This window comes from Arvicanthis niloticus, chromosome 10, assembly GCF_011762505.2.
Source record: "Arvicanthis niloticus isolate mArvNil1 chromosome 10, mArvNil1.pat.X, whole genome shotgun sequence".
In the NCBI taxonomy this organism is placed as follows: domain Eukaryota; kingdom Metazoa; phylum Chordata; class Mammalia; order Rodentia; family Muridae; genus Arvicanthis; species Arvicanthis niloticus.
The window spans coordinates 21,446,594-21,471,722 of NC_047667.1; the positions used below are offsets into that span (position 1 = coordinate 21,446,594).

At 49.8% G+C, this 25,129-nt stretch overlaps 1 protein-coding gene across 1 annotated transcript; it reads left to right on the forward strand.

The window, feature by feature from the left end:
• Positions 1 to 7,820: 7,820 nt before the first annotated feature.
• Positions 7,821 to 24,521, forward strand: Nuak2 (NUAK family kinase 2). The gene is made up of 7 exons (XM_034513400.2): positions 7,821 to 8,179; positions 16,498 to 16,618; positions 19,241 to 19,392; positions 19,673 to 19,738; positions 21,170 to 21,289; positions 21,794 to 21,926; positions 22,553 to 24,521. The coding sequence occupies exons 1-7, from the start codon at positions 7,937 to 7,939 to the stop codon at positions 23,605 to 23,607; spliced, it is 1,890 nt and encodes a 629-aa protein (XP_034369291.1). The 5' UTR covers positions 7,821 to 7,936; the 3' UTR covers positions 23,608 to 24,521.
• The last annotated feature ends 608 nt before the right edge of the window (positions 24,522 to 25,129 follow it).

The window sequence follows — 25,129 nt, forward strand, 5'->3', positions numbered from 1 at the left end:
CTCACCCCCTCCTCTCAAAATCAGGACTATTGAAGGGGTTTGAATATGGCGGAGAGCATGTGGAAGAGTGCGAAGGCATTTCTGGGGGCATGAGACTGTACTGCAGGCCGGCAGATGCAGAAAAGACTTCTTCATGCCTTGTGGAAGAGTCTAGACTTTATGCATGGAGGAAATTAAGAGCAGATGCAGCTCACTACCAACACCAAGTACGATGAGAAGGCCAGGGAAAGCAGTTCCCAGAATCCTGAATTCCCTGAACCCTGAAATCCTGAGTCAGTCCACTGTTAGAGACAGGCCTCTGAAGAACAGCGTGAGTGTCTAAAAGCTCACATTTCCTGCACTCAGCTGGAAGAGGCCAAAGCAAGGCAGGGTCTGAACCAACCCTGAAGGGGACTGAGGCTTAGAGAGGAGAGCTTTGAGCATGTCCTAGTAGTGCTTCTAGGGCCTTGTCCCTTGCCCACCACAGTGCCAGTGGATGAAGGAATGGTCCCCGGGGAAGGGGGAGAACCAGCTAGCAGCCAGAGCAGATGCCCTGAGTTCTTACAAGGAGAGCTGTGTTCTCCCTGTGCTATGATTCTCTTTGTTTCAATGGCTTGGACTACAATCTGTTTTCCCAAACACTTGGGCTCCACAGGCAGCTGTGCTCTATGGGACAAAATGCTTTTACAGTTCAGCTTCCCCAGCCCAGGAGGTGACTCTTGAGGACGAACACTGCAGACACTGCAGACCGTGTGCCTTGACTGCCTTAAGTCAGCTCCCGGAACTGCCTCCAGCACCCAGAGCCCTCTTCCCTCACACCTCTACTGCCTGTACCCTATTCTCCTCCCGCTCACACTTGGTTGGATCCCACTCCGCTCACACATGTACTCATCATCCACTCTCTCACTCAGACACACCTCCCTGTGCACACTCTTCATGCAAGTGGCTACCCATGCTCATGTGCAATCTTTACAAATACATTACACATGCCCCCTTATGGACATCTGTCCTACACATAGCTTTGATTTCACATGCTCTCAATTGTCGGTGGTGGCCAGACTTAGAATTCCCTCCACTCCCTACCCCTGTTGTTTTTGTTTTGAGACGTGGTCTTACTGTGTAGCCCCCACTGGCCTGGAACTTGCTATGTAGACCAGGCTAGCTTTGAACGCATAGAGATAGATCTACTTGCTTTTGCCTTCTGAGTGCTGGGATTAAAGGAATAGGAAGGGCATCATGCCCAGCTCAGAATGCTTGCAATTCAACCATTAGGCCATGCCTCCAAGCTCAGAATCCTTATCATTTGAAGGACAGACTGCTTCAACATTCTGCTGTTCTTGCCAAGGCAAGGTCATCTGTTGCCCTGCCCTGCTCCCTCTGGATCACCCTTCCCCCAATGACTCCATGCTACAGTTTGCCACTGTGGCTAGAGGAACTTTTTGAACCACACTTGGGCTGAGATCCTTCTGTTTTGCCAGTGAGGAGACAGGCCTAAAGGAATTCTGTACTCTGATTCCCAAGAAAACGTCTGAGTTCTATCAAGAAGGGACTACCTGGCCTTCCTCATTTGCCCTCTCTGCCTAGTCCCTGGCTAGTACCTGGCACAGAGCCAGCACAGGCTGCAGCCGAGTACTACTAGATGAACAACAGATTGTTCTTTCAGATGGCTTTCCCTGGGGAGGATCCAGGAAGTCCCAGTGCCTAAGCCCTACCCCAGCCCCAAATTTGACCAGACCTCTCTTCTTGCATAGACAGCTTTTTTTTGTGTGCGCAAATCTTGGGAGCCACCTCCATCCTCCCAAGAGGAAATAATTCACAGATGACTCAGAGGGTCTTTGGGAGGATGAATGGGACAGAGAAGTGTCGGGACATTTGTTGCATGCCAGGTCTGAGGACTGTGGGGAATTACAATTTGCCTTCTCGTTTGCCTATGCCATGAGGAACAGCCAGGTTGGACTCCAGGCTGGTAGCTAGTGGCCTTGGAGTTTGTTAGGGCTTCCACTGGGCTCTTGGGGCTTTTCTTCTGGTTAGCCTTAGAATTCGTGGCCGTGGCAGAAGGGCGGGGGGCGGGGGGTGTCACTGCTTTGGAGTGGTCCACCCTGCTCTCTCTCCTGGACATGATACAGACTCGGAACCATCATACCTATCACTCAACAGGAAATGTGGTCCTTTTCTCAGTCTCAAAAGCAAACATATGTAAGAAAAAAATGATATATAATTCACACTCCCAGAATCCCCTGCTCCACACCCCCACTTGTAGAAGGGGAATGACCAGGGGCTTCCCTTCTATGCTGCTCTGGTTCTATCTGGGACATGAGCTTCTAGAACCTTAGGGAAGCAGGCTCTACCCTAGACAGCCCCTCTCCCTCACACAGTGACTGGCTGCCTTCGGATCCTCATCACCACATGAAAACATGGCTGCCCGGGCTTTCCCTGGACTCCCTCCACCCTTCTGGGGATTTTGGCTATACATCTGACCTCATGCTCTGGAACTCAACCTTCCTTTCAGCCTCCCAGTCTTCATAAAATCCCCCAGCCTCAGCTCCTTATAAAGGCTATCATTCCAGCCTGCCTCCCTCCTACTTGGTATTCCAGACTCCCTCTCTCCTTAGCCCCTCCCCATCTACCTGTCCCACCCACCCTGCACACCCCTCCATGTGTGGCAAATATAAGCCACTCCCTTTCTAGTCCTTTATCGTAGGCTCTTGTAGGAGTTCTAGGTCAGCGTTTTGTAATCTCTGGTGATGGTGGCTCCTTAATCCACCTGGCAATAGCAACCCCTGAATACCAGTTTGTACCGGTGTTATTCAGGGCCACGAGGAATGCTGGTTCCCACCTTCCTTTACCCAGGGCGAGGAGCTGCTGACCCGGCTAAAGAATGTGCTTTGCTTGGGGTTAACATTCCAGGATCAGCTTGGGAGACCAAGGACTTGTGTTGGCAGTAGAAGCCAATTGGGCACAAGGCAGAGAGGGGGTGTACTAGGCATCCCCCCTCAAATTCCGGCATGTATCCCTTCTATGTGTTTTCTAGTCACTCCTGGGTCTCCCCTGAATGGAGGCAGGACTGGCAGGAAAAAATATATCCTTTCATTTATGTGAAGTGAAGACACCAGGCCCTGAGCCACGGTGCCCCTTGCTATAAGCCCCACCTGCTGGGGAGCCTAGAACTCTCTATAAAACCACTTCTAACAGGGTTTCATTAGTGCAATTAGGCTTAAGGAGACTCAGACACCTTGCCCAGCCCCGTCTCTGACTTCCACTCAGGCTGTTGCTCTTTCTGCCTCATTTGCATCAACTACCCATGCACCCAACACCTAAGCCAAGGCTCAGTGAAGAGGCATTAAGGTTGTGTGCACTGGAGTGTTGACAGCTAGAAAGACAGGAGTTATTTTTACTGACTCCATCTCAGGCATCAACAGTCCCAGGCGACTTACTGCAGTGGAACCACACAGGGAGCCCATGGAAAGTACTCAGAGTCTCAGGGGCCCACTAGAAGAATCCTGTAACTTTTAACACCTCCCTAAGGCACAGACACCCGAGTTTTGTAATACCACAGAACCTCAGAGGTCAGAAAGAGGATATGGGTCAAGGGGCAGAAAAGGAGGAAGATCTCTGTGTTCTCCCATTAACAGGAAGGTGAGGAGCCCTTTGCAAAGCACTGACTGGAACCCCAGAATTTAAGTTAAGATAAAAAATAAAAATAGACACCCTTCTACCTCTTGGCATCCTGAGCTTAAAAATTAGCATGTGAGGTGGTTAGAAGCACCTTCCTTTCCTCTTCCCCTGTGTGTCCCCCAGCTCCTCCTGTGTCTCCCAGCTCCTCCTGTGTCTCCCAACTCCTCCTGTGTCCCCCAGCTCCTCCTGTGTCCCCTAGATAGATCCTCCTGTGTCTCCCAGCATAGCTCTCAAGCCTCAGACAGTTTCAACAGTCACTCACTAGCTCTGGGCTTATCTTCGCTCTGGCCTGGGTCAGATCAAACAGAGCTCAAGTATCTGTTAAGTCCTTGTTGTACAGCCTCCCTGAAACACACTTGGATCTCTGCCAGGGCTGGCCGGAAGGCCAAAGGCCAGCCAAAAATCTCATTTGATCCCAAAGAAAGCTCATGAAAGATGTGGTACATGCTTCATACATGAGTACAGAGAGCATCAGGAGGCTGAGAAAAACAGATCCAGCCATAAGCCCATCATTTCTGGTGCCATCTATGTGACCCTATAGGGACAGGTGCTTCGTCTCTCTGTGGCTTAACTTACTTATTTGCACAGTGGGCATAATCATATGCTAGTCCCCAGTGAGGCATGAGTTCATCTGGACAGGCCAGCTAGGGCCAGCTAAGGCCAGCAAAGGCTGTCATGTCACATTCCTTGTAGGACTTGCTAGAATTTTAGATTGTAGCTCACTCACTCCATCTTGTACTTCCAGAATGCATTTGGGCCCCACAGGTGATGTATGATCTGAGACATGACACTGAGATGATCATGTTCATTTACCTCCAGCTATGCTACTTTCTAGCCGGTGACACTTTATTTAGGATGCTTAGAACTTGGACCAGCTCAACAAATGGTAGATAGACATTATACAACAAACGGGGGTAGTCACAATTTTAGTCCTGCCACAAGCCCTGCTATACTCAATTAGGCCAGAAGAGGGCAGCTTTGAGCCAGACATCTCAATTTTCTAGACTACAGGGTTTAAGCCAGCTCTTTGGATTCATACCTCCTTGATTTGGAGAACCAGTTCTAACAGGCTGGTTCCTGTTCGCACTATTCCACCAGCCCCTAAGAGGGCAAGGTTTGCATATCCAGGCCTTACTGTCCACCGTAGAGTGGGGCTAAAAGCTGACTGAGGGCCAGAACTCATCTGAGCTCTAAGGAAAGGGCAATTTAATGACCAAGGTCTCTGGCTGGAGGTGGGTGCTGAGCTGGGTCCTGCATCTGCTCTTCTCCCTGAGAAAAAGGGGGAAAAGTTGCACATCTGCTCTGATACTCCCTGGGAGTAGACACTCTGGGTCCTAGAGACTCCTATGGCTCTCAGATACACAGAGAACAAAAGAATTAGTCTCTCCACTTCTCCCCCCCCCCATCTCCATGTCGTGCCTGAGACTAATCTATGTCACACCCACCCCTGCAAAACCCAAGTGAGCACCCTCTGACACCCGAACTCCTGAGCCAGAGAAAACCCAACTTTTCTGCCTTATACTTGCACTTCATACCACTTTGAGGGGTGTCCCACTTTTTGTCATAGATTATAGGGGAAGTTTATTTTGTTTTTATCTTCTTTATTTATTTTATTGCTCTTATTAGGCAGAAAACTTCCTGAGAGTGGGGAACTAATTAAGTCATCCCCCCTAGATGTGCCTGACAGCTGCCTGACCCACCCTACCCCATTTCCTCACTACACAGCCTTGCTGTCTCTCGTGTGCTCCTGCCTACACCCTGTACCTAATGCTTGTCATAGCACATTCCGCCTATGGAGCGCAGGAGTTCAGGAATGGATACTTATTCCCAGTGACTACACAGAAGGCCCATTTTCCACAACAGTCTTTAAATCCCTGGTTCTCAACCTATGAGTACTGACCCCTATCGAATTGCAGGATCTTTTCACAGAGGTCACATATCAGATAGTCCCCATATCAGATATTTACATTTCGATTCATAACAGTAGCAAAATTGCAGTTATGAAGTAGCGACAAAGATTCTTTTATGGTTGGGGAGTCACCACAACACAAGGAACTGCATTAAAGGGCCACGGGACTAAGGAAGGTTGAGAATCATTGGTGATTGGGTACAAGGGTTAGAAGAAGTGCCTCCTAGGACGTGAGGCAGAGAGGACTGATCGAGGGTGGCTCAGCTCAGCTTAGACGTCCTAACAAGTCCACCAAAGATCAAAGCCCAATCTTCAAGTCACTGAGCCACATCCCAGGCCCTCCTGGAATGAAAGTTGAGTCCCAGCACTTGGTTGTTCTAATCAGTAGTTCTGTAAACAATGGTAGTTAATTTATTTTTATATGTATGGTATTTTGCCTCTCTGCATGCCTAATGTCCTTGGAGGTCAGAAGAGGGTACCAGATCCCCTGGAACTGGAGTTGTGTCTGGTTGTGGACCATCTTGTGGGGATCAAACCCTGGTCCTCTGGAGGAGCAGTCAGTGCTCTTACCTGCTGAGCCACCTCTCAGTTCTCTTGGTGGTTCTGACGGCTCGCTCCCCTGCAGCCAGGTCTGTTTGTTTGCCTCCATTGTCCATCCATTCATTTGGTCTGTATGAATCCACTGTGCACATTTATGGGCTCAGCAGTGCACCGGGTACTGGGGGTGTTTAGGAATAGTGATGTGTCTAAATTAAGCGAATGACCGTGAGTCTTTCAGTAAGCTTTCAAAGTCCTATCTTTAGAAAGCATCCCCAAATTGTCCTCCTCACATCTGGGCTAGGGGCTCCCTCCTGTTCTCATGTCAGTCAGTACTAGAACCCAGGTGTCCCAGCCCCGAATCCACTCCTCTCACTCTTGCTTTTCATTGTCCTACTCCGCCTAGACAGACCCCCAGGAACTGACAGACAGGGAGCACAGAGAGCAGATTGGTTGAGCCTTTTCTATTTTCACAGGTTACTCAGAACGGACAGACAGACTGACAGAAGCTAGGATGGCAGACTAGCTATACAGTTTTCATGAACCATCCAGACTTAGAGAAGGCTGATTCCTGGTGGATTGTCTCTGGCTACAGAGAGCTCCACCACAAGGAGATACCGGTTATTTCCCCTGGAAAGATTCAAAGACGTGGGAAAATGGGTAGATACTATTTTTTTTTAATGTGATAATTGAGGATGTAGTTCTCTTTGATTCTCTGCCAAGTCCTAAAAATACAGCTAGATGAGGTCCAGCAGAGTAGAGAGGAATGCCTGCCCAGAAGAGCTGGAACTGGGGGAGTCCTCTTGTTCTATATTCATTCCCTATTGGCCAGTGTCTGAATTCCAGGTCTGTGGCTTTCTTGCCAGCTGTGTGGCCTTTGGCAGAAGTAAACTCACTTTCTACATCAGAAAAGAGGGTCTGGACATAGCCTTCCAGGCCCCTCAAATGCAGCCAAATCTCATTCCCAGCCTCCTGCTCTTCTGACTAAAAATCACTGGGATGAAACCCTGGGACCAAGAAGTTCCTTACAGATTTAGAGACACAAGAATGTAAGTCCTTGGAATGTGATGTGCTTTTGCCACGATTTATGAAGATCCACAAAGGCCACCACATCTTGAAGGAATCCACTCAACCCTATAAAGTAAGGATTTCCCCAGGCCTGTTGGATTCCAGAATCCATTTAAGGTTGGTGGAACCAAGCAGAGTGAACTTGGAGGCAGGACAGCTCTCCACCAGTGCTTAGCTGGAGTCAGCCTCCAATCCATTCCATCTTCTTATTCACGCTCTCCTTTTTGGACCTCAAGACGTTATCAAATGGCTTTTCAGATTCTGAGCTTGGGAGAAACAATTTTACTGCGTGTGGAGAAATACTTCGGGGCTTTCTGGTGTCCTTAGACTGTCCCTTGCCAACCGAGAACAGCACAATAGCACAAGGATGGCGTCATTCAGAGACTAAAGCAATTCAGAGAGCCTTCAAACTTAAGGACTGGCACTTCGGTAGTAATTCGGCTCTGCCTCCTTTCTCACATTCCTGGCCCTCGGGTCCAGGTGGGCGGGGCTCCATTCACACCTTTCCGCGCCTAGCCAAGGGAGGAGCGGGGCGGGAGCCGTTGAACCAATGCGGAGGCCTTGGTCACGAGTCGCCGGCAAGCTAGCCAATGGGACGCAGGGGCGTGGCCAGGACTTTCTCCCCCCCGCCCCCCCCCCCCGAAACGTTTTATAGCAATTCGGAACGCGGGGCTTTCTAGCGTGCACGGGTGCGGCTGTGACCTCTGAGCCCGCGGCTCTCCGCGCGCTTCTGTTGCCCGACCCCCTTCGCCTCGCGGTCCCCGCACCATGGAGTCGGTGGCCTTACCCCGGCGCGCGAGCCAGGCTCCCTCAGCCTCCGCCCTGGCCACGGAGAGCGCCCGGCCGCTGGCGGACGGGCTCATCAAGTCGCCCAAACCTCTGATGAAGAAGCAGGCGGTGAAGCGGCACCATCACAAACACAACCTGCGGCATCGCTATGAGTTCCTGGAGACCCTGGGCAAGGGCACCTACGGGAAGGTGAAGAAGGCACGAGAGAGCTCGGGACGCCTGGTGAGTGTCCCTCGCGGCGCCCGGCTCTCGGGAGCTCACAACGCGTCCCTTGCGGTGTCCTCGGCTGAGTTGCCAGGCGCGAGCATTTTAGATGTGTCTGTCCGTGGTTTTCAGGGACAGTGCTCATGGACCTGAGAACCTTAGCTTCACTAGATGCCTGTGGTTTGAGAAGACGGGGCTTAACTTGAATTTTGACTGGAACAAACGTCAACAGAGTAGAATGGAAGGAGGAAGTTGAAAGCACCAGATCTCACTAGATGGATGAGGTGTGGAGATCTTTAACTCTGACTTGACACTTTGGGGCCTTTCCAGCTGAGATGAAGCAAAGTTTCTTTGTGATGGGCTTTTATTCTGGGAAACGTAAAACCAGGCCCGAGTGCCAGGTCCACTATATCTCCCGGCACTCCAGCCAAGTCTTTGGGTGTGAGGCCTTTGGGGAACTTGCCCTTTTGATTCACGCGTGTGTAATTGTAATAGTAATCTGTAACTCTGAGCAAGTTCCTCCATCTCTGTTTTCTGTTTCCCCTTCTGCAAAAATTGAGAGAACACAGCTTGTCTTAAAAGCTGCTTGCAAGACTAACATATAAGTGTGAATGCATGTGGGCCCTGATCATAGATCTTGCCTTGAGAATGAATATCTCTATCTGGAGACTTCCCCTTGAAAGGATAGCAAATTTACCAAAAGTTACACAACATTGTTTCTTCCACTCCAGTTCAGCGGGTCTGGGTATTAGCTGGGTACTTGTTTAAAATGCTTCGTCTCTCATTTCCCACCAAGGGAAGTATTTTATAAAAGGTCTATAATTCACATTTTAGCAAGCCTCAGAGCAGGTGGCTTTAGGGATAATAACATTTGGTAGGTCCAGTGGATGCTGGTTGTGAGGGGTGTGTGTGTGCGACCATCATTTGCCCTATTGACTATGGGAATGGTCCCCTCCCCTAATTGTTTGCTTTTGTAGCCAGTAGCTGGTTTGAAATTCAGGAGTCAATTCATTGGTGAAGGAAGGTGGATGTTGGAGAAAGGAGTGGATTATAACCCCATCAATAGGAACAAGTATGTTTTTCCTGCTAAGGCCTGGCTCAGTCCCCAGTTGCCCGCTGCCAGGTTACAGTTATTGGGCAATCGTGTACTTCCGGGCTTTCTTTTCTTTCTCTTTCTATAAAGTGCCAGGGCCCCAGAGGCTCCAGGCTTGAGACTTCAGGGCCCGGGCTTTGTCTGGGGCTTAGCTAGAAAATAGTTGCTTGTGCCTTGTGTCCCATGTTGCTTGTTGTGGGAAGAGGGGGTTGAGAGAACTAGAGTGTCTGAGAAACTGAGATCAAAGTTCAGAGTTCCCATCAGCTCTTGACCGAGGTCACTGCCACACACACACACACACACACACACACACACACACACACACACACACGTCACATTTGATTTTGAAGTGAACTAAATCAATGACTCTTACATCAAAACAGAGAGAATCAGAAGGAACTCCCAGGTTCATGTGTCTTGCTGCATGCAAGGAGCCAAGATCAGCAAATGTGGAGAGTCTGCTCTGAAACTCCCCAACCAGACCACCCAGGATTGCTGTTGAGAGTTTGCTCAGGGTCCCCCCTCTTTCTTGGAAAGCAGCTTTCCGCTGTGCTAATGATTTCTCAATCCTGGAGCAGTGCCCTCATCCCCACCCACCCACTTCTGCATCTTAACTGCTCTCCCTAAAGAGATGATGCTTCAGATACTTCAGTAGGAGAGGGACATTGCTCTGCTCAGGTCTTACTTCGAAGAGCTGGGACTGTTGGTGGGAGCTCGGTTCCCAGGAAAGCCTCCTGCCATCTGGAATTTCTCACATTTGCAGCCCCCTTCCCACTCTCCTCTTGTAGAGATGGCTAAGCAGGGTTCCATGGGATTATCTGCAGGGAGGGACAGGTAGGTGGGACTAATGGCTACTCCAGGAGGGCATCAGAAGAAAACCAAATATTTGCTTTGGATCTCAGACACATTCCTGGTATCCAAATGACATTTCCTCCTGTGAGTTTCCCAGATCCTCTGACCGACCCCCCTCCCTAAAGAGAAAAACACATGCTGGGGTCTCGCCCAAGCCTTTGGTCTGATCTGCATGGATGTCTCAATCATCCCTAAGGGGGCGCCATGATGGGCAGGAAGGGAGCCCATGTGAGTAGTTCTGTGAGGTCACATTGCTTCTGCTCCTCTCCCGTTTTCAATTGCTCAGTGGGCTACAAAACATTGGGAAACAATGGTGACAAGCTGCTTACTTCATTGGCAGATGAGGGAACTGAGGCCCAGAGAGGGGAAGTGACTTGTCTTCTGACTGGGCAATGGAAGAACTGCAGCACAACCTCCAGACTTGTCCACCATAAGCCTTGGGTGACCAAGTGCTGAGTCTTGGTCTAGAAGTTAGTTCTGAGATGAGCCTGGGCTTGCCTCTGAGTGCTTTGTCATCCCATCGGTTAGCTCCAGCGGCCCTCCCAGCACTGCAGGCGATGTTTAGAGTGGGAGACGTCACTGGGAACCCCCCTTCTCAATACTGTGCTGAGGGATCCTGGGTGGGAGGAAGGATACCATACTCCTGCAAAGTGTCAATTTGTGCTTCCCATTGCTTACCAGATGCATTACCTCTCTGTGTTCCTCAGAATCCTTATCTGTGAAATGCAGATTATAATGCTTCCTGTGTCGTGGGCTTCTTCTAGGATTAAATAAAATAATACTTGCAAAAACGCTAGCAGTGTCTCCCGACACATGGGCTTATTGTCCCAGTAAGGGTGGCTTTGACCTAGGGAACTCTCGTATCCTGGTCCTCTCCTGTCGCAATAGGAAGCATGGATTGGGCTCAGTCTTCTTGAGTTCAATCACTATGGTCTCCTCCGCTTTGTTCAAAGCCCTCATCTCTCATTCAGCCAACTTCAGAGAAGGATTCCTGTTGGCCAGCTGCCAAAGGCTTGTTGGGCAAGATGCTGCCCTCCCAGCTCCTCCTGCACCTGCCTGCTCAGCAGCAGGGAGGGAGGCTGCAGGCGACTCTTGTCCTTGGGCTCCAGCCAAACCACACAAAAGGGCTGGGCAGAGAAGCTCCTTGCTCAGGAACCTGGCAGAGTGGGCTAGAAGGAGGCAGGGAGAAGGTGGCATTATATGGGACTGGGGGAGATGGCTCAGGTTACCTACACAGCTTCTTCCTAATTCCTGTCTAGCTCTTGATTGGGTGGTACATCCCGGCTGCCCAGCCAGGACTGCCTAACCTAACCTCCCCAGCACTATCTAAGTGGGTCATCATCCAGCTCCTTACCTGTTTCCCACGAAAGGGCAGAAGGGAGTCAAGGATCTTGGCTACGACCAGAGATGCCCAACTTGGACCATCTCTCCCAGCACCCGGAACCAGCATCTCTGCCCTCCCCACTCCCTCCCCTTCTTTTTCTTTTTAAAGCTTTTTGATCACCTGAATACAAATCATTCCTAATCCAAGCCCCGGGAGAGGGAAGGTATTTACCCATGGAGCCTCAGCACCAATTCCTCGGGGTGTTGGCAAAGGGTGGGCATGTTTTAAGTGGGAAGGAGCTGCACACACAACGTGGCCCATGGCAAGATACAGGCAGTCCCTTCTCCAGGGATCGGGAGCAGGATTGGATACCTGCAAGGAACTTTTGTCTTCTGAGATACTAGCTTCTCCTCCATTTCAGCCCTGTCCTGTGCATAGAGGAACTTGGGCGAAGTGAGTTTATCTTTCTGAGGTGTTCACTGCTGGTTGAGGAATTAAGCTTTGTTGACTTTATGAACTTGCAGAGTTTCAAGGACAAGAAAATTTACTGGGATGGTTTCAGCAGATATTATGCTCTGGCAGTTAACATGGCCGAGCATGATGGCCCAGCAATCGTCCTTAGCCGGCTCCTTCCTGACATTGCCGTGGCCCATTTCTGAGGAAGCTGTACACAGAATGCTGAAGCATGGAAGGGAGCTTGGAGATCTACCCTGATCTGCCGGGCATGCTCATTGCCCTCTCCTAGCCCACTGTCTTAGCTGAAACCCTCACTCAGCCTTCCATATCTGAAACACTTTTCTTCTCTTGGGCTGGTTTCCCATGCTCTTCCAAGTAAAGAGAGCCACCCCAGTGCTCCCCAAGCCCTTCCACAAGCCAGGACTTTAAAGCTAGACAGCCCAGGAGTGCAGCTGAGCAGTTAAGAGCACTGGCGCTCTCGCAGAAGACCTGGGTTTGGTTCTCAGTACCCACGTGGCTGGCCACTCAGCGCCATTGGTAACTCTAATTTCAGGGGATCCAAAGCCCCTTCTGACCTCCTTGGGCATTGTATGCCTGTGGTACAACGAGCATGGCACATGGGCAAAACACCCATATGCTTAAAGTAAAAATAAATCTTATCAAACAAAGAAACAAACTAGACAGCTCAGTCAGCCAGATTCTCCGAGTCCTCCATGCCTTGAGTTGCATGGGTTGAGACAGACAAGTGTGACTCAGGTGCCTGGGTTCACAGGGCCTACACAGCTGGCCATGTGTTCACATACACAGAACCATCCTTGGTCTGGTTTTCCTTCTTTTGCTTCAGAGCATGCTGGCCATATAATAAATTGATTAAATGTGAGTAAGATGCAGAGTAAAGAGGGTGGTGTTGATGACGGTGTCAGGGAGTGAAATGACGTCCAGTGGTTAACAACACTTGCTACTCTTCCAGACCATCCAGTTTCCATGCCCAGTACCCACACCATCACAACCATACATAACGCCACTTTCAGGGGATGTGACACCCTCTTCTGACTTCCCTGGGCACCAGGCACACACACGGTGCACATACTTAGACATGTAAACAAAACATGCATACACATAAAATTAATAAATTTACAGAAAAATTTTTAAAAAGTATTTGGGTTAGGACAAAGACCCTGGCCTGTGGCCATCCTCCTGTTGGGTTTGGGTACCTGTCTGCAGTTGGCACCTTCTTCCTAGGCTTCAGTCAGCTTATTTTCATCCTTAGGTGCACTTGCCAATGACCCTGCAGGTGAGAACAAAGGTCTCTAGAAATTAGTTCTTGTAACTGAGGGAGACTCCACCTAGGCCTGGGAGGGAGGGGAGCGGGAAACCTTATCTGGTCACTGGTCCCTTCAGGCAAAGATCATCCAGGGACTTGACAAATAGATACTTGTAATGAGTGTTCACTAGCGTACAGCTGTTAAAGGCCTTCCGCATGCAGGGCTCTTTCTAGTTTTGGATTGAATTTACTTTGACATACTAGGGCTTGTTGAGTTTGGGAACAGTGGCCTAGCCCCACTATGCCATTGATAAATCAGTCCTTCTTGTCTGTCACCCTTTTGGGGACTGATGGCAGGCTGATAACATGCCCTGCTTCCTTCCTGGGAAGTGCTAGGCAGGATCTCCTAGGACCTACTGTAGATATCTGGGGGGTTCGTCGGCTCTTCACCCCTCTGATCTCTTATAGGAGAATGAAACTGGGGGTGAAATTAGCATCTCAGATCTTCTAAGGTTAAAAGAAGTGGATCTTGATAGCTGTATGCCCACTAGTCATACCAAATAATTCCAAGCACCCTCAAAACCCGTGTTGGAAACTCATTTCTTTTGGCCCCTATTCCCTTAGAGCTCTGGCCCTAAGCCTATGAAGTCATCTCAGTACTCTATGCACTTGTGTGTACACAACTGTGCATCGGACATCTGCCTGTTCTTTGCCTGGATGCATTTTAAGCACTCAGGTATTTTTAGTTGTCTAGATCGTGGTGTGTGTTTACATATGACTGTTTTTACTACCTACTAATAGATCTTTTACAGACCTTTGTCTCTAAAGAGTTCACAGCCCTTTACTCACTGTCTGGTTTCATGAACAAAGACTTACAGAGAAGAGAGCAGGCCATGCAATCTCCCCTTCAGGGTGAGAAAAGCAGCGTGGAAAAGCATCGTGTGGGAGTATTGCTCAGTGCTAAGTGGAGAAGAGAGAGGAATCGCCTAGTTGAAGGAATATTCAAGGCCTTTGCCCTGCTCTCCAATTCTAAGCCTGGGGGTTTTCTGCCTAGCTCTTTAAGGAAAGGGGTTGGAGCGGAATGTTGAAGCAGACAGATTCTCCCATCTGCATCATCCCCCTGCATTGGGCCTCTCAGGGATGAGGCTCCATGGTGACCATCTGCCATTGTCCCCCCTGCCCTGTTCTGGGGAGGGCTGAGAATGGGGCCTGCCCTCTTTCAGCAATGCAGCTTTAGGGCCTGATGGGGCGGAGGGCACGCCATCCCTGGCCGTTGCCGGGGTGACCGGGCTATAGGCATTGAAAGCAACTCCTCTGACAGGATTAGGGCTATTCCGCATTCTTGTCAGATGGGGAGCACAAACCGAAAGAGCCTGCTGTCCAGAGAGCTGAAGCTATTGTCTACCTCCAGAGCCTGTGAAAGGGTGGATTAGAGGCCCCGCCCCTTGAGCTGGGGTTTCCTTTCTGTCTCCTTTTGAATCCAGAGGGGAGGCCAGCCCTCCTGGGAAATTGAATGAGGAGCTGTTTACCTCAGACTGGGCCTTCATATTTCTCATTACTTGTGTGAAGAGGAAGTCCTATGTTTACCATTCTGTTGGTGTCCTTGGCCAGAACTTGCCAGGGACTGACTGACCTGAGACACCTAACCCTCACCCAGCCTGAGGGCTACTGGCTTTTGTACAGCTCACTTCACAGACCAGAGCAGGAAAGCCCCAGAGAGTACTTAGTTCAATCTGTTTATTTCACAGAAAGGTAACTGAGGCTCTGACAAGGGTAGGGCTTGCCCACAGCTACTAGGACAGAACCAGAGAACTAGGAGCATTGGGTCCCGGCTCTATGGTCTCCGTTCATTCTCTCCATTCTAGAGAATTCCATGGGCCAGAGAGATGGAAGCTCTTAGGTGTTGATCTGTATCTCCTCTGTTTCCTCTGTACCCACACTTCCAGAGCCCACCACACACCAGTCTTAATCCTTTTCCACGTTTAAGACCCTTTAAGATGATAAGCCCCAGAGGGCTGTCTGTCAACTTGTTTGCTTGTTGGACATTCCTTACCTGGAGTTCGAAGACTGCTCACTGAAGGGTGGATTTTGTTTTTTTGTTTTGTTTTTTATGATCTTCTTTATTACAGCTAATAACTCGCTAGCATGTTAAACATATCCACAATGTTGTAAGTCATCCCAATACAAAATAAAATGCTTTTATTTAACGTGTATGGCAATCTTCTCTGGATGTATGTTTGTACATCTGCAGAGGTCATCTGGTCCCTTGGAACCAGATGAGTTACAGACAGTTGTGAACTACCATGTGGGTGCTGGAACCCAAACTCTGGTCCTTTGGAAGAACAGCCAGCACTCTTCACTGCTGAGATATCTCTTCTTCGGCCCTCTAAACCTTCTATTTGGGATTGTTTTATCATCAAATGGAAGTGCTGTGCTGGTAAAATAATACCACCCCAGTGCCATCTTTTGCCCTATACCCCTGATAACTTTTGATCTATTTTCTATCTATAGAGTTGTTTATTTTAGTTCCTCACAGAAGGGGATGGCATAACATCTCTCACTCTGTGACCAGCTTATGTCACTGAGTATATTTTCATGGTTCAGTCATGTCATCATAGGTATCAGAATCCTCTCCCTTTTCTGGCAGATTAATACCATCTTTGTCTATTCATTCACCTGTTGCTAAGCATTTGGGCTGTAACGTTTGACTAGTGAGTGGTTGGTTGTTTATGGCAAATTGGCGTTCAGGACAGAAGATGGACTAAATTCAATCAGCTTGCCAGCTGTGCTAGTCGGTGACTATGACTTTAAGGCAAGCATTTAGCCTGTTGGGTTTCCAGTTTCTTCACCAGTGGCTTCGGGTGAGGATGCTTTCTTCATCTGCTTTCCAGAGCAGAACCAGTATGTTCACTAATTCAGCAAATTGCTATTCACTGACCAGTGTGTGCCAGGTCTTCTGCCTGGCATCAAGCACTGAGCAAATCGTCCTGAGCAAGTCAGCCCAGGTCCTTGTCCTTGGGATGCACTGTGCGTGTTTCATTTGCAAAGCCTAAAGCATCAAACCTCACACAGGTGCAGGCTGTTATGTTTCTTGTTCATCTATAGGCTTTAAAAATGAGGTCATTAGTCAGTGCTGTTTGGACTGCACGGGACTCAGGTGACAACCTTTTCTTGACAAGGTGATCTTCAAATTGTCGTCACCTGCCCTGGTGAAGATGGGTGGCTTCTCTTGGTGCATGCTATGTGTTGCAGCTGCAGGCAGAGGACCAGGACCAGGGCTCATGGAGCATCCTCAGAGATGCTTTGCTAGACCTTTCTCCTTAATCTCCTGTATCCTCTGTTCCCAGGTGGCCATCAAGTCAATCAGGAAAGACAAAATCAAAGATGAGCAAGATTTGTTGCACATAAGGAGGGAGATTGAGATCATGTCTTCACTCAACCACCCCCACATCATTGCCATCCACGAAGGTATAGTAGTGGGACATTTGGAGCTGGGAGCCAGGAATCTGGGGTCGGGGAGGAGGGGGTGCACAGACGTCAGATCTACCAACACAAAGAAGTAACATGTGCCCAACGGTGATGCCTATAACCCCAGCCCTAGGAGGCTTGAGACAAGAGGAAGAATATAAATTCGAGGTCAGCCAAAGGTGCATAACAGGACCCTGCCTTGAAATAAATACATAACTTAAATGAAGTTCTCTTTAAAAAGGAAGGAAGAATGATAAAGGCTGTGGAGGTGCAAAAGCTGCTTTCAAAACCTTGTCAAATGACACAGGACTTCTCCCTTACAAAACAGCATAATTCATCTATATCACAGGGCAGTTGCAAAAATCCAACTGGATACTGTCACTAAGTACTCTGTAAGTGGAAAAGCTGTAGGTTTGTTTGTGTGTTCGTAGCATGGCTGGGGTTCTACCTAGAATCCCACGCTTGCTAGGTAAGCGCTGTGAATTGTGTTCCATCCTTAATCCCAGACTGCAAGTCTTCTGTTGTTTTTTCCCCTAATAGCACTGTCTCTGAACCCCATGAGATCCTTAGCAACCCAGGAGAGGCTGAAAGGCCAGAGTCCGCACCTGTCTCAGGTGTGTGGGTGCTGTTCTATGCTGCTCTGTTAGCCAGGCCTCCTAAAGTCCCTGAATCACTCCTGCATGGATTTATTCTGCCTCTTCTTGCCTCTCTTCTGACATCAGTTCTGACTTGATCACTCTGGCTGCCCTCTTCCCTGTGGCCCAGACAACAAAGTGAGCAGGAGGAGGTGACAAGGGTAGAAGGGAGAATTCCCTCCCACGTACACCTGTCTGTTTCAAGTCTTTATGTAACTTCAGTAATCAGGATCACAGGAACAGCAGGAGGAGGGAGGGGAGAAGGGAAGGAAGGGAGGAGCCTGTGGACTTGTCTGGAGTGGTTTTCTTTTGTCTGAAGATTCCTGGTAGGAGGAATAGAAATGTCTCTACTCTCAGGTTCATAGGAAGATAAAGGGCAAAGCTACTGTTGTAACCCTGTGGCTTGAGTCTGTCCCATGAGGAGCCCAGACAAGTGGCTGAGAGGGATAATTGTATTTCTCTTTTCTTCCCTCCGGGAACAGTGGGCAGACAGATCACGCTTGGTGATTGGCAGTGTGTGTGTGTGTACACCCCCACATGTGTGTGCATGAATCTGTGTATATACGAATTCTCTTTGTACCCATTTCCCACTTGGGTCTGCGAACTGAACTGATGCTCAGGGTTTTGTTTTGTTGTGTTTTCATTGTTGGCTTTTGTTTTGTTTTGTTTTGTTGGTGTGTGTGTGTATGAGCACTCATGCACGTACACACACATGCACTCAAGCGTGTTGATGGTTCGCACACAGGGCATCACTGTTACTGGTGTCTAAAGGATTCCTCCAGATTCATCTTCATCTTGCTATAGACTCTAGAAGCTTTGGCCTATGAGAATGCTGGGTCTGACTTCTAACGTTCCTCAAAATTCACCATGCTGCTCTTTAGCTTTTGTTCCTAGCATATAGACTGAGAACCACAAGTGAGGAGTCTCAGTCAGGTACTCCTAAGAGTCTGGGTCTCCTGAAAAACAACACCACAAGTCTTTTTCTGGTGTTGAAGCTGACATCTGGGAGCAAGGACTCACCCCTTAGCTCCTTCTCAGAGGCTCTAGGGCTGACCCAGCAAGCCAAACTCATAGGACCCGTTTAACACAAAGATGCATGTCGTAGTCTAGCGTGTTCTGACACACCAGCTGAAGGGCCAGCTTGACAAGCCAGTTATTTTCTACTTTTCTAGAGGACTGGAGCCAGGACTGGAGCCAGGACTCGGCCCGGGGTGGTGAAACGGCCCCTCCTACACCATGGAGATGGGCTAACTGGAGTGGGCTGGCTGCCAAGAAGCCAACCAGCCAGCCAATTAATTACCACATGTTTATTGATTGCCTCTGTGATCGAGGCCATATGCACCCTGGCTGTAGCCTGGGTACTCTGAATGGTGGCAGGACTGAGGACTGTCTCGGCTCTCACAGTCACAGGACAAGTCTCAGGCTTTAGAATTATACAGGAGAACAGTATACAGTAATAGGTCCTGTTTTTGAGCACTTTCTCATGTGTCAAATACTGTGACATACCAAGAGCTCTGGTTTCTTGTCTGTTTCTCGCCTGAGACTGGGAAGTTGCTGTTGTTGTTGCTGGGAGTTCTAATCTCGAGGGAGGAAACTCGGGCACAATGGTTTGATTATGTATCCAAGTTCATCCAGCAACCCTTCATTCACACTGGTAGATCTAGTATCGACTTGGCCAAGGTCATAAGATGAAGTGTAGGGTCTCAGACAGCCCTGCCTTTTACTCCCATTCATGATATCTCTGCCTTCCCGGGAGGTTGCAGGGTCCTCAAAAGCCTAAACGTAGCCACTGACCTCGTGTTTTGATTTGCTGTTCCTAGAAGGCACTGAGTCTTCACGGCTCTTCAACTCTCATTTGCTGCCTGTGGCCCTGTCCCCTGTAGCAGACATTCCACGGGGAGGTCCAATCTTGGGTGAGGCTGTGACAGGGACCATGGCCTGAGGTGGGAGCAGCATGAGGCCTGACATTCTTGCTCGTCCTCTCCAGTGTTTGAGAATAGCAGCAAGATTGTGATTGTCATGGAGTATGCCAGCCGAGGTGATCTGTACGATTACATCAGTGAGCGGCCACGGCTGAGTGAGCGGGACGCCAGGCATTTCTTCCGGCAGATTGTATCAGCCCTGCACTACTGCCACCAGGTGAGCGCCCACCCTCCAGACCTAGTCATGTTCTTTAGGGGGGTGTCTCTGGGGTGCTGAGACTGGGACTCTGAGAAAGGCTTCTGGACTCTCAGCCCAAGGAATGCTTTTACCTTTGTCTTCATTCTCTTGGCCTTGGAAAAGCCTTGAACTCTGTTGGTATCTGTATCCCAGCGTGCCTGTACACTGTACTCTGACAGTTACGTTTTCTAGACGAGGCCCCTTGTCTCCATTCCCTTCTCTGGTGACATTCCCTGACTCAGTTCCTTTCCTCTTTTAGAACGGGATCGTTCACCGGGATCTCAAGCTGGAGAACATTCTTCTAGATGCCAATGGAAATATCAAGGTGAGACCTGCTTCTGGTTTCTCCAAGCTCTAAGTAAGTGTTTAGTGGGTCCCTGGACCTTAGCCATCTTCCGTCCCAACCCTTCCTTTATAGATGAGGCACTGAGCCCTCAAGAGGAAGATCACCCCACAAGTGACTGGCAGAGGTTGAGCTAGAACAGAAATGAAGACTCTGCCTCTCAGGCCAGTTACATCATACATGCAGCAAGGGTGTAATCTAGGGTCAATTTTTATTCATAACTTTGGGGCCAACAGGTACTGAGCCTAGCTCCCCTTGCTCTGAGCGCTTGCACACGGCCCTCATACACAGTCTAATCTGCTACAGTCAAGAAGTCCTACACGTAAGTCCTTTCCTTACTGCTATCACTTTCTGTTTCCCAAAAACACCGGGTTCTCATTGTCATGCTGAAGCAGCTAGATTCATGCCAATCACAAGCTCATGCCAAGGAAATGAACAAGAATCTCAGGGCTGGAAGGGCAAAATGAAAAGAGCTGGCTGAGGTGACAGGCTAGCCTGGCAAACAACTGGGAGGGTGACCGTCTGGCCCTTCTCAGATCTACCCGACATAGGACAAGGGTCACTCTATGGCTGCTGACCTGCGTGTCCTGAGGTATCCTGGTACTGAGTTGGTAGCCCTTATCCAGGCCATTCCTGAAGGAGGTGGGGTTTCTTTGATGCTGACAGGGAAGGGAGGCCAGAGCCAGTAAACTCACAAAGCCGGAGAAGGACATAGACTCTGTTGGTACCAATCATCAACGTCATTACCAGTTCACCTGGCAGCTGCGTGATAAGACGCCAATAAAGCTATAAACAAAGGAGCCAGGGTTTCATAAATAGCCCTCCCCACCCTGCACACATGACCCTTTGATGGGGTGAAGGATCAGGTAGCCCCAGGGTCTTGACCTCCACCTCTAGCTGATGGGAAAGAAGAGGATGATCTTAGAACCTCTCTGGCCCCTAAAATCCAGCAGCTCGGGGAGTCCTTTGCGAGGATTCTATCTTCTGGGCTGTAAACAGTTCTGACTTTTGTCCTCTCCTCCTCTTTGCCGCTTAGCCATGCAGGTCCACCCTGGCTTTCTGCCTAGGTGTGGGCAGAGATGAACCCATGGCTCAAAAGGGCAGCTTAGGCTTCACATAGTTACTGGGTCAGGGTCCTTGCTTGCCTACTGAGGGCCTTAAGGCACTGTCTTTCAAGATCTGAGCTATGAGATGTGGGTTGGGTGTCTCTTTTCTTCCACCAGGGCCTGGCTTTTCCCAGGATCCTGTGTTTTCTGGGGGAGGGGGGCACAGAAAGGGATGGTAACAAGGTGAGGAGCTGAAGGGCTTCTTGACTGCAGCGGATTAAACTGTGTATTGCCTGGAGAAAGGATGACCAAGAGCTATGGAACAACCAGACCTTTGTCATGACCTGTGTTTGTCCCAATCCTATAGATTGCTGATTTTGGCCTCTCCAACCTGTACCACAAAGGCAAGTTCCTCCAGACGTTCTGTGGGAGTCCTCTCTATGCCTCGCCTGAGATCGTCAATGGGAAGCCCTATGTGGGCCCAGAGGTAAGCATCCTTCTTCTACCGGCATCCCTGAATCCAGGTCATGCAGGATAGATGAGGTAGTTTGCAAGTTACTTCCTTTTTCAGAGCACAAAACTCAGGCCCCTACAAAGCAGTGGCTTGCCAAGCCTTGAGGGGGAGATAGCAAAACTGTCATAGAACGGAGGTCTCCTGGTATTGTGTCTTGTTCTTGCCCCCTGGTTCTCATCACCTCCAGCCACCCCACCTTTGACCCAGAAGGATGGTAGTGGCCTGGCCACTGTTCCTATGCTTGTGGCTATCCTTTCCAGGGGGAAGTGACTGGCAGCATCTTTTCCTATGAGCTCCTCTGACCCCTCTGCTGCACCCCCTACTTCACCCCTAGTTACAAGAGAGGGTAAGAGGAAGCCTTCAGATGAGACCTTCATGTCTTCCGTTGTGTTAGAGACACAGACGGACAACAGCTCTCCAGTCTGCAGCACATGCTGTGTCTTTGTTTGAGCATCTCTCCCTCCCCCCCCCCCCCAGGTGGACAGCTGGTCTCTGGGCGTTCTCCTGTACATCCTGGTGCATGGCACCATGCCCTTTGATGGGCAGGATCATAAAACACTGGTGAAGCAAATCAGTAGCGGGGCTTACCGTGAGCCGCCCAAGCCGTCTGGTAAGTGGGAACTGTGACCGGGCTGGGGGAGTGGGGTACGCTGTCACTGCCAATGATTCCCAACACAGTGACTAGACAATGGTGATAAAGAAGGGAGCAGTTCATAGAAACTCCAGGGGGATTAGGATGCGCCACACTGTTCTCCAGTCGGGGACCTGAGGAAGTGGGCAGCTTTCTTCATTGTGAGCGTGCTTCAGAAATGCTCCCTAAGGTCCAGCTTAACCCTCTTTGCTATAGTTGTATTGTTTCTTATTGACTTTTTCTTCATCCTGAGAAATCTGACCTTTTATATAAGATATAGACAGTGGGAAGAAGCTCAGGAGAGCGTTGCTTTGTCGTTGAGCATAGTCCCTGTCCTCAGAGAATTGAGTTTCGGCAGGGAAAGAAATCACAGATGTAGAAACAGGGCTGAGAGGAAAAGCTTGTGGGACAGAGGCAGTTGCCTGCACCTGTCCAGGAAAGTTGGCCTGGGGAGTGGGCCTGAACCTGTATGGAGCCTGAGGAAGGAATGCACTAGTCTCGCCCAGAAGCATGAGCAGTGTCTACCCTTAGGTGAGGCGGGCCCATGGTAGAGGACCTTGGATGATGGTTCTTGCAGCTATTAAGCTCTTGCCTTTGTTTTACAGATGCCTGTGGCTTGATCCGGTGGCTGTTAATGGTGAATCCCACTCGTCGGGCCACCCTGGAGGATGTAGCCAGTCATTGGTGGGTCAACTGGGGCTATACCACCCGGGTTGGAGAACAGGAAGCTCTGCGTGAGGGTGGGCACCCTAATGGTGACTCTGGCCGGGCCTCCATGGCGGACTGGTTACGTCGCTCCTCCCGCCCTCTCCTGGAGAATGGAGCCAAGGTGTGCAGCTTCTTCAAGCAGCACGTGCCGGGAGGGGGGAACGCTGTACCTGGGCTGGAGCGACAACATTCTCTTAAGAAGTCCCGTAAGGAGAACGACATGGCTCAGACTCTGCAGGGTGACTCCGCTGAGGATACCTCCTCTCGCAAGAGCAGCCTCAAGCTTCCCAAAGGCATTCTCAAGAAAAAGACCTCTACCTCATCAGGGGAGGTACAGGAGGACACTCAAGAACTCAGACCAGTGCCTGATACCCCAGGGCAGCCTGTCCCTGCTGTATCCCTCCTCCCAAGGAAGGGCATCCTTAAGAAGTCTCGGCAGCGTGAATCTGGTTATTACTCCTCCCCAGAGCCCAGTGAGTCTGGGGAACTCTTGGATGCAGGTGATGTGTTTGTGAGCGGGGACCCTGTGGAGCAGAAGTCTCCACAAGCTTCAGGGCTCCTCCTCCACCGCAAGGGCATTCTCAAACTCAATGGCAAGTTCTCCCGAACACAATTAGAAGGCACTACCCCTAGCACCTTCGGCTCCCTGGACCAACTGGCTTCCCCTCATCCTGCAGCCCGGGCCAGCCGTCCCTCAGGGGCTGTGAGTGAAGACAGCATCCTGTCCTCCGAGTCCTTTGACCAACTGGACTTGCCTGAGCGGCTTCCCGAAACCCCACTGAGGGGCTGTGTGTCTGTGGACAACCTGAGGAGGCTTGAGCAGCCTCCCTCAGAAGGCCTGAAGCGATGGTGGCAGGAATCCTTGGGGGAGAGTTGCTTTTCTCTGACAGACTGCCAAGAGGTGACAGCAGCCTACAGACAAGCCTTAGGAATCTGCTCAAAGCTCAGCTGAGGAGGAGAGGCAGTGTCCCAGTATGGGGTAGGCTCTGAGAGGGTTTGCAGAGGAACCCTGGGTAGGATTCCCCAGGGGAGTATTGTACATCAAAGGCTCTATGTCTTCAGCCTGACTGAACCTGGAAGATGAGAGAAATAGCACAGATGTGGAAAGGCACAGGGAGCCCTGGCTGACAGAATGTTATAGTGGGGCCACAGAGACCTGAAAGTGCCTACCTCCTTTATGCCACAAGCGTTACCCCTGGCATTTCCCCACCCGGTTCTCTGCCAGTGTCAGGGTGCACCTTCACATCAGTTCCTGTTCTCATCAACCACCAGGGTTAGAACCCTGACATCCCTGGAGGTCATGTAGACTAACCTCCCTTATGTAAAGAGGAAGCTACCTCTGGCTTCCAGTCTCTGCTGCTGTGCATCTCAAAGACCGAGAAAGACTCTGACTGCTGTTTTTCATCTCAAAGGGGACCAGATGCCTCTGGATCCCACCTTAGACCTCAGAGACTTGAGCCTTGGAGCTGTTTCGGATAACCAGACTATGGATGGATGTGTCTGTTTGTTTCTCAGGCCAGCAGGACCTAGAATGTGCTGACTTATTTATTTTTGTGATTCTCACTTCTGGTTTTTGTTTGTTTGTTTGTTTCTTTGTTTTTTTGTTTTTGTTTTGTTAAGTGAACTTTGCTGCTTTCAATAATGTGAATGCTGTGTTCTGGGGAAAGCCACAGTGCCATTGAAGTTTATGTACAGAGAAGTATTTGGCTGTGATGTCCCTTTAATCAAGGGGGAGGGGCTTTTCCAAATGTATGTCTTGAGCACTGTCCGAATTGGGTCTCTAGTCCCTTCACACCCGAGGCTGTCTGCCCTCCCTCATCTGTGGCCAAAAACACCTCATTAAAACCAGCAATGGTAACTGGAAAACAGTCTCTTGTTCTCTTTGGGGACTTGGGTTCACATCTTTGAGCCTTTTGATACTTTGTGACCACAGATGGGACACAGATTCTGTTTAATCAAAACAGGGAAAGGGGATTAGGGGGTGCAGCTGGGTGGTCAGAATGCTGTTTAATGTACAACTCTCAATCCCTGCACTGTAAAAGAATAAAATCAATCAATCAAACAAACAAACAAACAACAGAAAAAAAAAAAAAAAAAAAAAAAAAAAAAAAAAAAAAAACCTTCTAAAACACCCAGTTCCACCTGCCGTTAAGCCTGACCTGTTAAGCCTTCTGGAAGAAAAGCCTTGGCCCAGGGTCCTGAATTCTTCTCTCCTTCCCTAGTACTCAAGGAAGAAATGGATCAGATGGATTATTCCGGTTGATTCCCTTCCCCAGCTGCCCCCTCCCCCTGACTCCCCTCCCCCACTGGCCTGTGCCCTGCCCCCTGCTGCCTGAAGACTCTCCCAGAGCCTTTATTCCCTCTGAAGAAATTCCCTTTCCTTCCGTACTGGACAGCTTCTCTCTGGGCCCTAGCTCCGGAAGCCAAGAATGCTTGGAATGTCCACCCTCCCTGGCCTGCCCCTCAGCCCCCTG

Bases quoted from the DNA above. Each gene is read 5' to 3' on its own strand.
- Nuak2 (XM_034513400.2), top strand. From the start codon at position 7,937: ATGGAGTCGGTGGCCTTACCCCGGCGCGCGAGCCAGGCTCCCTCAGCC. The intron at 8,180-16,497 runs GTGAGTGTCCCT...CTCTGTTCCCAG, and splicing joins GAGAGAGCTCGGGACGCCTG to GTGGCCATCAAGTCAATCAG. The intron at 21,290-21,793 runs GTAAGCATCCTT...CCCCCCCCCCAG, and splicing joins AGCCCTATGTGGGCCCAGAG to GTGGACAGCTGGTCTCTGGG.